Source organism: Henckelia pumila, chromosome 2 (assembly GCF_033568475.1).
Source record: "Henckelia pumila isolate YLH828 chromosome 2, ASM3356847v2, whole genome shotgun sequence".
Taxonomy (NCBI): Eukaryota; Viridiplantae; Streptophyta; class Magnoliopsida; order Lamiales; family Gesneriaceae; genus Henckelia; species Henckelia pumila.
This window is the reverse complement of record NC_133121.1, coordinates 4,105,449-4,115,914: the sequence shown is the minus strand read 5'-3', so window position 1 is coordinate 4,115,914 and position 10,466 is coordinate 4,105,449. Positions and strand designations below refer to the sequence as shown.

General features: G+C 33.5%; 1 protein-coding gene across 1 annotated transcript; it reads right to left on the bottom strand.

Moving 5' to 3' along the window:
* Positions 1–226: 226 nt before the first annotated feature.
* On the bottom strand, positions 227–4,014 carry LOC140884374 (uncharacterized). Its single transcript, XM_073291114.1, has 15 exons — positions 3,931–4,014; positions 3,645–3,766; positions 3,487–3,540; positions 3,266–3,382; positions 3,054–3,173; positions 2,800–2,935; positions 2,463–2,633; positions 2,199–2,354; positions 1,990–2,096; positions 1,716–1,809; positions 1,476–1,617; positions 1,230–1,386; positions 1,017–1,133; positions 660–786; positions 227–466 (listed from the first exon to the last, which is right to left on the bottom strand). Exons 1-15 carry the CDS (start codon positions 3,982–3,984, stop codon positions 227–229), a joined length of 1,914 nt encoding a protein of 637 aa, XP_073147215.1. The 5' UTR covers positions 3,985–4,014.
* Between the last annotated feature and the right edge of the window lie 6,452 nt (positions 4,015–10,466).

Below are 10,466 nucleotides of genomic sequence, written 5' to 3'. Positions count from 1 at the left end.
GATAAATATACAAGATCAAAAAAACAAATTTTCCTATATGTTAAAAAGAATCGAACTTCTTACCACCCGCCCGAACCAATTATATATAGTCAATATAACCTATTAGTTCTTCATAAAATTCGAGACTTTCACCGTAAAATTAATATATATGTATTTATATATATAACTTCATGTGCGATACGACGCATAACATATAGCTAGATTCTCTAATGAATGAGATCAATTTTCACGTTCCAACAGGACCTTCGAGACGAATATAATCGTACATAATTCCTCTCCATGGGATCAAGGCTCTCGTTTGAGTCAAAAAGATTGTGTTACTTGTGCTCACAAGTAGACAACCTGGTATACTAACACTGTATAGCCAATATAATCCATGGATTCCATGTCTTGCAATTGCATTGTCCTTGCCTATCAAACCCGTCGTAAAATAAGGAATTCTTGTTGTTTCATCGTTGATCCGAACCTAAAGTTCAAGTGAAGTTCACATGAGCATGCTAATTATGAATCAAGATCACCCAAAGGACATATTTTAATTTTGGTTAATTATCAGATAATAATAAAACTAGAAATATGGTGATTTGTATTTGTCAAAAATCAAATATTAGATGTGAATCCAGCATGATCAATTGACTTACTCAATCAGAGTTCACTCTAACCTGTAATTCTGCGTCGTTGGCCGACGCCAATGCCAGTTGAAGCGTGTAATTTCCAGACACATCCAACATGGTGAGATCAAACAAAATTTTCCATGTCGATGGCACATATGTTCCATTTCCTAGTTTCCTGTACTGCAACACATTACTACCAGTACAAGAAAAGGGAAACAGAGTGACAGACTTTCTAGCTCGATTGTGTTTATTATCTGGGAACAACTTGGCTTTTGAGGATGCAATACCTTTGTGTATTTCATCTGTTGTAAAAATGGACTTGAGGAACTTTTGAATGAAATTATTTCTGGCTCAAAAAAAGAAAAGGGAAACAATATTATATAAGCATAGAATTAAAACAAGTACCTGTTCACATGAGCAAAGTACCAATCTGTTTGATAGGCATTCAAGCCAACTGTAAAAACTAAATCTTCATTCGGGTACAAATCTGTGTACCGATCCCATAAACCATACTGCCTGAACCTGTTTTGTGATGTTCCCAATAAGGATCACAACTCGTTATTACTTGCGCGACGAAAATTTCATCAGAATGACACAGTTTAACTCATGCATGCATACTTTTCTGCATTGTTAGTGTATAGCTGGTTCATAAGTATTGGATTTGGATCAGGCACGAAGAATTCGGCAGCCGTACGATCAGGAATCCCAATCTCCCACTGCGTAGGACCATTTCTTGGAGGGTGGAATACAAGATCCCGCAGCTTGATTTCGCTTCCTAAGTTCATGCATGAACCATGGAAAGTTAACCATATAGTAGCTAGTAAAAATATATATAGCTTTTTCTACATAAAAGTATTTCAAAACCTGGTAATATGTTGATGCTGATGTTACATATGTAATCGCCAATGAATCCGGGAACCCAGGCGTAGAGACTGTAGTTCCCAGCTCGAATGCCGGTAATTAGAAAATACCCTGAAACATCAGCCTGAGTCCAGAATTGGTAGCCCTGTCAAAGATTAGTTCAACAACTATGAATTCATGGATCCTTTTGTAAATCATTTTAAAAAATAAATAAAAAACAGCATGCAAGAATCACTGGTTAACCTTGTTTTCTCTTTGCCATGATCCTGTATCTCCAGGCAGAGCCAATCCAACAAACGCAGAATTCGCGGTTATTAGCCTTTCAGTACTGATGTAACTGCTACCACAGAAACAAGTGATGCAACCCATGTTTAAATTTCGTGCGCCAATTGGGAACTTGCTTCGAAATTTCAGCTAAACTTTACTTCATAGCACATGTATATGCAAAGATTGGAGACTCAATTTTACATGTTTCTTGAATACTAAGAGCATAAACTAGTTTAGCCTAGAGAAATACCTGTCAAAAACCAGCAATCTACCACTCACTGTGCCCCGTTGATCAGCAAACGGGAAATCTTCCGAAACCGGGAAATCATATGGCCAATTTTCTGTTTCTATGAGCATCTAATAAAGTATCTTCATTATGATCAGAATTCACTGAAATAACTTATACAACTTTACCCTAGCTAGAAACTAAAGATCATTACTAAAAATCATAACCAATACCTGTTCTTTGGCATCTGTCCACAGAAAAAGTGGATCTTCATCAGCTAATACTGAATTCAAGTAGATGAACACGGGACCAAGAACTTTTTTCCATGGTTCACCATCAGGAAATCTCAAGATCAAAGGCAGCCCGGCATAGTGCGTGCTAAAGAACATCTGCACGCAAATGATCGAAATGTGTATATCAGAAAGTACCTAGCTATACAAGAATATTGCTTTCTACTAGTGGAGTAGGCCTAATAGATCTGTGAAGTATATACTTACTGATAGGGAGATTGGACCCGCGTGAGAAGTTAGATCTTGCTTCACAGGACCACCTGTTTTGAATTCATTACTTGGAGTGATTATCCAAAACCCCGTTGGAGGATCCGAACAAATCCAACCGTGGACTCGACCATCCATGTTGTCACTCGAATACTGATACTTGTCATCGACCTATTTATATCAGAGGAAAAATGAACATTTCATACAATTGGAACCATTTGGAAGATACTAATTCCAAATGGTTTCATGTTTCATTTTTCGTCAACACATTTTGCATATAATAATTTTCAACTTAGATTACAGAAATGGAAAAAATTTGTTCCCCCTTAATAAATACCTCTCCTCTAAGGAAAACATTGGCTGGATCAGTTAGAAGAACAGCTTCCGGATAGGCGAGAACCTGACCTTTCTCACGGTCTTTCGATGTTGGCATGATTCTTTGCCTTTCATCAGATACTGCCATATACTGAAACCTGTACATAAATCATATATATATATATAACAAAAAACATGCTTTTGAATCTTATTGCAATCCTTCATATGTACAATATACTAAACAATTTGTACATGTTAAAGTAAGAATGCTTTTACAATTTGTCTTGTAGCTTAAAAACTGTTCTTCCTTGGGAGATGCTCATAGCAGGCCATCCTTCTAGACGTTCGAAAACTCCATACGCGTAAAATCCAACACAACCACGCAGCATTACAAATCTATACATGATTGAAATAGATGTTAGCAACAAGAAAATCGAATAAGATGATCAGAAAATAGAAATGCACGACGCTCTGGACTTACGATGCACCTTTTATCAATGTTAAGACGCAGATCCTCAGACCGCGAAGAATTCCATGTCTTCTTGAATGAAAGCTCTACTTGATTCTCATCTTCCATTATAACATCAAGACTAGTCCCCTCCATTCTAAATCCATCCACTCCTAGCTCAATCAGTTGTACATTCGAAAACACGAAAAACAACCCAAAATAAATATATATAAATCAAGAACGGGAAGTTAAACTAGTTACCTATCATAAATGTCTTTAGGATGACCGGGATGGTTCCAATTTATATCCCAGTACCTATATTAGTAAATGGTGTTAGACTTGATAGATTATATAATCGAATGAAAAATAATATGAAAATTAATTAACACGTATAAACAATTACTGGAATAAAGGCATACCCTCTATCATTTTCTTCATTCTCCGTTTCTAGTAAATTCTCAATCCCATTATATTGAATTTTGGTTATCGAACCTCCGGGAATAGACAGCGTGACACTTAAAAGGGCATTGTTTACAACTGCCTGTTAAAGATTTACTATATATGTCACAAAATGATCGACGAAAAATTCGAAAATTTTTATATATATAGTGTTTATTACAACATATATATATGTATGTATGTATGTATAAGTGTGTGATGAGAGGAAAATGAAATGAACAAGTATAGTGTTGTAATCCAGCGTACGTGATCATCCAGTACATGCAACTGAACTGGTGGGAAGTACATCTCATCATCCATTTTCTTTTGAAATCTTCAGTACAACAAAATTAATGTAAGATTAAATTCACAATGAAATTGCCTAGCAAATAAATTAAAACATAATAAGTGGATATATATATATTATCATCAGTGCTGAAAATAGCATGCATAGGGAAGGAAAAGTGGTAGCTAATGCAGCGACGCGTAAGAACATATATAAAATGTGGTAAAGTACAAAATAATAAATTATTCTTACAGGTGTTGGAAACTTAATTCTTTGATCAAAAGTTGTTTGGACATGAATACGTGATCACGGGTGCGTGATTTTAGGGTATATATGGGAACAAATTAAAATCTTGAGTCTAAGTTGATCAAAATAAAAATGCAATCGCGGAAAACGACTCATATCTTAAGGTTCGAGGGTTGGGATATGATCACGAGTTTGAAATCGAATTGAAATAATTCTTAAACACATAATATAATAATGAAATAAAAAGTCAATCATCGGATTCATAATTTGTCCCATATATATATTTCAATTTTACATGCACTAAGATCAACCGCAGTCCCAACGGCTCAGTTAATAGTGGACAAACGCTTGATGGCAAAAAAAAAAAAAGAAAACTAATATATTCAGTAACCATAATCTCAGAATATGTCCCAAAAACATGAATATTGGTTAATAGTAAATAGTAATAACACACACAGTCATACACTCTTTAATATAATATAAATGTGCTTTAATACCTTTAATTTGCGTGAAATATAATAATAATAATAATAATTAAAAAAGAAAAAGAAAAGGCAAACTCAACAGTGTTCTCCCACAATCAGTGGGAGACAGAAACTGCAGAAGCATCAAGCTCCATTGTATCTTCCATCTCCATCTCCAGCTCCCCATATTCACCCAAGAAAAATAATATCTACACAAATATATATATATATACCTGCATGCCGATGAAAATTAGTCCTAAATCACAAAACAGTGATGGTGAAAAATGTAACTTTTTCTTGTATAAATCTGTAAGAATTACCTGCGAATATCGAAGACAGAAGAAAATTTTGGCGCAGATGAATATATATTGTGTTATATTAATATAGATCATATATATAATATCGGTAATGTAAGATATATATAGTGTTTTTGGTGGACACGCACGCATGCATTCAAAAAAATGGCGAATGTAAATTGGAAATACGTACTGAGGCAGCTGAAGAGTTTTTAGAAGGGAAATTGTGAATCTGTGGGAACAATTACCAACAAAAGGCAGGTACGTACATTACATTCCAAAGCACTTTATACCTTAAATATTGATTCCCATGTTACATACGGAGCATTGAAAAAGACGTTTTGTCTCTCAAATACGTACTCACCAAATATTTATTTCTCGTAATTGTACAGATTAATTCACACATGCACCTTGAATTAAGAATTTAAAAAAATATTTTTTTTATAATTAAATATGTACTTTGCCTAAGTATAATTATACATATTGACCAAAATTATATAATATTAGTGGTCTAAGATATATAAATTATATTAGTAGTGCCAAGAATCCACGAGCATTTATGGAATTTGTTGACATTAATATACATTTGCATTTGGACTTTCGTCCATTTCTGTCGTCATCTTTATTTGGCTCTTTCAGAGGGGTTGGTTTGGGATCAAACAAAGTATATTATATGTTACTTATTTCACTATACCGCTTTTCATATATTTTGTAAAAGCAATAAAAAATCAGAGTCAAAATAAAAAAAATAGAAAATTGCTTTTTTGGTCCTGTATATTTGGCACTTTGCGATTTCAGTCCTTTAAATTTTCAGATGTCAATTTTAGTCCGCTATATTTATTTTTTTGGCAATTTTAGTCATTTTTCCGACGTGGCTCTGACGTGGCACCAATTCAGTGCTGATGTGGAGCTGACGTGTACAGTGTCACGTAAGCATTTTCGAGTAAAAAGGACCAAAATTGCCAAAGATCGAAACATGAAAACATAGAGGATCAAAATCGCAAAGTGACAAACATACAGGACCAAATTTGCAGTTTTTTCAATATAAAATAAAAAAAATACAAAGTCAAAAGTATGTTTGAACTCAAGAAAAAAATGATAAATTTTATGTGCAAGAGTAATTTTAAACTGAAAAATATTTTCCATAGTCCAAATTGTTCAGAAAAAAAAGGAATAAAAAATTATATATTAAATTCGATTTATATTAACTTGAATTTGAAAACAACTACTAAAGGGAAATAAGCCCACTACTCCATATTTTTTTGATCTTTTGGAAATTAGATAGATTGATTTATTTTAAGAATTCATATATATATAATTTTTTGATAATATTAGAAAAAAAACTAATATGAGATTGCCCCATCTAAAATTTTTTTAGATAGATATCTGACCGATTCATAAAGAGGTTGAAATGAATATTTTATTCCTTAAAATCTCAATTCTAAAAAGATTTTATTTAATATTTGTTGTTTTTCTTGAACATGAAGTAACCTTTATTTAAGTGATTTATTTCCGTGAATAAATTGATTTGAGATATTGATAAGCTTATTATAATATTTATCATATCATATCTAATATATATCTTTCTTTATTTGTGTAGATTTGATATGATCAAATCAAATGAATTTCACGCCTACAAGAAAACTAAGACAAGAAGGAGTCTTGCCTATATATTAGAGTGGGGCGTGCAAAACGAAGGGATAGACCAATAGAGAGAGCGAGAGCAGAGAAACACATATACTGCATAAGAGAGAGTTTCACGTAGAAAATTCAAAGATGCATTCATGAGAAATCAAGAGCTCTGAATTACATAAGAAGATTGGAGATTTTGTATTGCCGAGCTTTTCGAGAACACTTGAAGATTACACTTAAAAAAGTGCTGATCGAAAGACCTTTTGTGGTTCTCGAATTTCGGCAATCAGGATCAACTCCTTTTGGCATCAAGATTTTTCTTTTTACTTCGTTTTCTTTATTCTATTTCATATAGAATTTTTAGGAGAATTTTTACTCTTTATTTTCTCATATGTTTTGAGAAATTGAATTTTACAATAATCACTAGTTTTAGGGTTTGTAAAACTCTTTGAATTATTTATAGTGAAGTTTTGCCCTGAGGCGCTGCAAGAGTATTTTATACTCTTGCTTATTTATCTGAGTCTATTTATTTGGTTGCTTGTTTAATTTATTCACGTTTTAATTATATTCCGCTGCAAATTACTAAAGGTATTGTCAACACCTTTGGACAACACCTCAAACTGTTTATGTGCAACCTCCATTTCCTTAGAGAGGTATTCTTAATTTTCACTGAAGATTTGTCAACATGTATATCAGGGAGACGATTTATATCAACTTATAATATCATGATCTCATTTAATTTTAAAATATATTTCAATTATTTTTACTTACGTCGTTTTACATCTAAAAATAAATTATTTATCTAACTATTCGCACATATTATGATATTAACATGATACCTTCTCACAAAAATCTGATCATCAGAATATTATAAATCGTGTTAACTTCAAAATATATTTCACTTACTTTTAGTACTTGCGGCATTTTACATTTTTAAAATTCTTGATTTATCTAGCTACCAGCGCATTAATTCCTTCAAGTTTATTTATTAATTAGAGTAAGTAAACTTTATTGCTACTTGTTATTAAAAACTCAAATTTATTCCTACATTAGGCAAAAAAAAAAGGGTTGGTAGTGGCTGAGATTTTTAGCATTATCCTGTGACCACCAAACAATAAATTTTTACCAAGTCGGACAAGCTATTGCGCGATTACGTCGTCATCATACAGTCATACTATACTTTGGTGCACATATTCTAATTTATATAATTATTGAGTGTTTGGTTATAAGTTTGACAACATCTTATTACTTGTTTAAAAGCTTATAAGCTCTTTAAATTTGCTCGATAAATATTTTGTCAAACAACTTAATTATAAACTGTCAAAATAAGTTGTTTGACGACTTATAAGCTGTTTTTAAAAAAGTAGGACAACCTCTACTTTTTTTAAGAAAATATCTTATTTTGATATTTTACTTCTCCGTATTATCCTTATATATTTTATGGGTTATTTGCATCAAACACCCTTGTGAAATATTGAAAATGCACACTTCTCCCATATGAAATTTTAATAGTCATCTTCTGTCACGCCCCGGGCCCAGGCCCGCGCAAGTGCGACTACACAATGGGCCCTTATAGCAACTACTTCGTATTCGTTCTCGCTTTACGAAAATGATTAACCCAAGTTGCTATAGAAGTCCATTGTTGCCCATTTTAAACTCATTTTAAACCTTTCATTTTTTTTTCATGTGGGACAGGGGTCTCACAATCACCCCTCCTTCAGAACGCGACATCCTCGTCGCGACTTGACCTCTCGATCCACCAGCACCGAAAATCTAGAGGTGGCTCCTACGGGTTCAAGAAGTGGCTCCCGTCATGTAGCACTTTGCCCCGCAGGTTCAAGAGGTGGCTCCCACGCATGTAGCACTTTGTCCCGCATAGCAATTATTTTCCAGGGTCTGCCGGCTGGTGACCGGCTCTTATACCATTCTGTCACGCCCCGAGCCCAGGCCCGCGCAAGCGCGACTACACAATGGGCCCCTATAGCAACAACTTCGTATTCGTCATCGCTTTACGAAAATGATTAACCCAAGTTGCTATAGAAGTCCATTGTAGCCCATTTTAAACTCATTTTAAACCTTTCATTTTTTCATGTGGGACAGGGGTCTCACATCTTCAACCCTGACCTTTTATAAAATTAGCACACTCGCCCCTTCAGATAAGTGATTGTTGCGCACGCGCCCCTCATGCGACTGAACAAATATTTTGATATTTTTTTTGCACCAAATACCCCTGTGAAATATTAAAAATACATATTTGACCCCTTTAGAATATAATTTTTAAATTTATTCAACCCATAATATACAATTTTTATTACATCCAATTATAAATATTTAGCAAACATTTTTTGTTTTATTAATTTTTATTTTTTATTTTAAATGTATTATCATTAATTAATTATTTTCTAAAAAAATATTATTACTTTATCTTGCTATCATTATTTTATTAAACTCACTTCGTATTTCCAACTTCTCCATTAAACATGCATTCATAAACAAGAATTTAAATAATTTTAAGTACCAAAATATTGAACTAAACTGATAAGTTCAAACATATTGGTTTTTCGATTTAGAACTATATATCACTACAAGAAATTTGACTTTTCGCAGCGTTGCATTAACAGCGCAGAATAAAAACACGCTGTTAATATTATTATTTGTAGCATACTCATAAAAGTGTGCTGTTGATGTTATTAAATTGTATACATACGACAGCTTATATTAATTACACGCTGCCAATAATTTTAAGTTAAGATATAGAGCAGCTTACATTAATTGCACGCTGCCAATAGATTTAGATTATTTTCTGCAGCGTAAAAAAACAAGCTTTTAAAAATCTACCCAAATCTCGTTAGATTTAGATTATTGTCTACAGCGTGAAAAAGCAAGCTATTAAAACCTACCCAAATTTCATTCACTCTATTCATAACTCGGCGCCTTATTTTATCGGATTCCCTCTTCTAATTATTTTCTTTCCCTCTAAACAATATCACCACTTTGCGCCTCACTCGATCTGTCCCAGAATCAAAATTCTCTTGCGCCTCAGTCCGTCTTTGCCTAAATCTGAAGTCGCGATAGAAGAAGAACCCCAAGTCCAAGAATCCGCTGAATGCCCAAATTTGCCGCCGTAAGTGATCGCTCCTCTGTCACTGTGAGTTTTGCCTTTGCCCCTTTCAATCGTTTGTGAGTTTTTTTTTTCTCTTTTTTTGCAAATCGGTTGTCAAATCGGGTGTGAGTTCCTGTTGATTGGTTGTAGTATGTTGTGGTCTCCTTCGATAACCGTCAATGAGTTTTATCACTAGTGTTCAAGTTTTGGTGTAGATTTCAGTTTGTGATAGTCGGATATGTGATAGATTCACTGGTTCATAGTGATATATGTTGTTCATGCGTAGTGTTCATGGATCGATGAGATACTGGTATAAGAATATTACTTTTATGTTATATTCAATTTTTTGGTTTTAATTTGACCGTGTGAGACTTGTAAGTTTATGGTGCATGCCAATTAATCTGTTTCTAATTGTTTAACTCATACTGGAAAAAGTATTTAATTCATTAATTACTACGAGATTCACACAATTTTTTAAATGATTCAAAGCTAGAAGTGTTGTGTCCAGCTTTGAGAATGACGTGTTACTCGACACAAACTTCAGCTTTCTGTACATGAAGTATGATTTAGAATCTTATGAAAATCCATATGATGGTCATCTATCCTGCACAATGTGACTGTTGTTTCATTGCTGACAAAAGCAGCATTTCTGTCTTGTTGGCCATCCAAAAACAGAAAATGGTTTAGTTATGTCTAACTCTACATATGAAGAAGTTTATCTTTAAAACATTGATATTGGGCATGACATGATGTATGCCAAAGATATTTTGTATTAG

What these genes read in the sequence shown, in the direction of transcription:
- LOC140884374 (XM_073291114.1), bottom strand. Translation starts at nt 3,984, where the DNA reads ATGGATGATGAGATGTACTTCCCACCAGTTCAGTTGCATGTACTGGAT. An exon ending in AGATTGCTGGTTTTTGACAG is followed by an intron (nt 1,810 to 1,989) that starts GTATTTCTCTAG and finishes CTGTGGTAGCAG; the next exon opens with TTACATCAGTACTGAAAGGC. An exon ending in TACTTTGCTCATGTGAACAG is followed by an intron (nt 787 to 1,016) that starts GTACTTGTTTTA and finishes GTTGCAGTACAG; the next exon opens with GAAACTAGGAAATGGAACAT.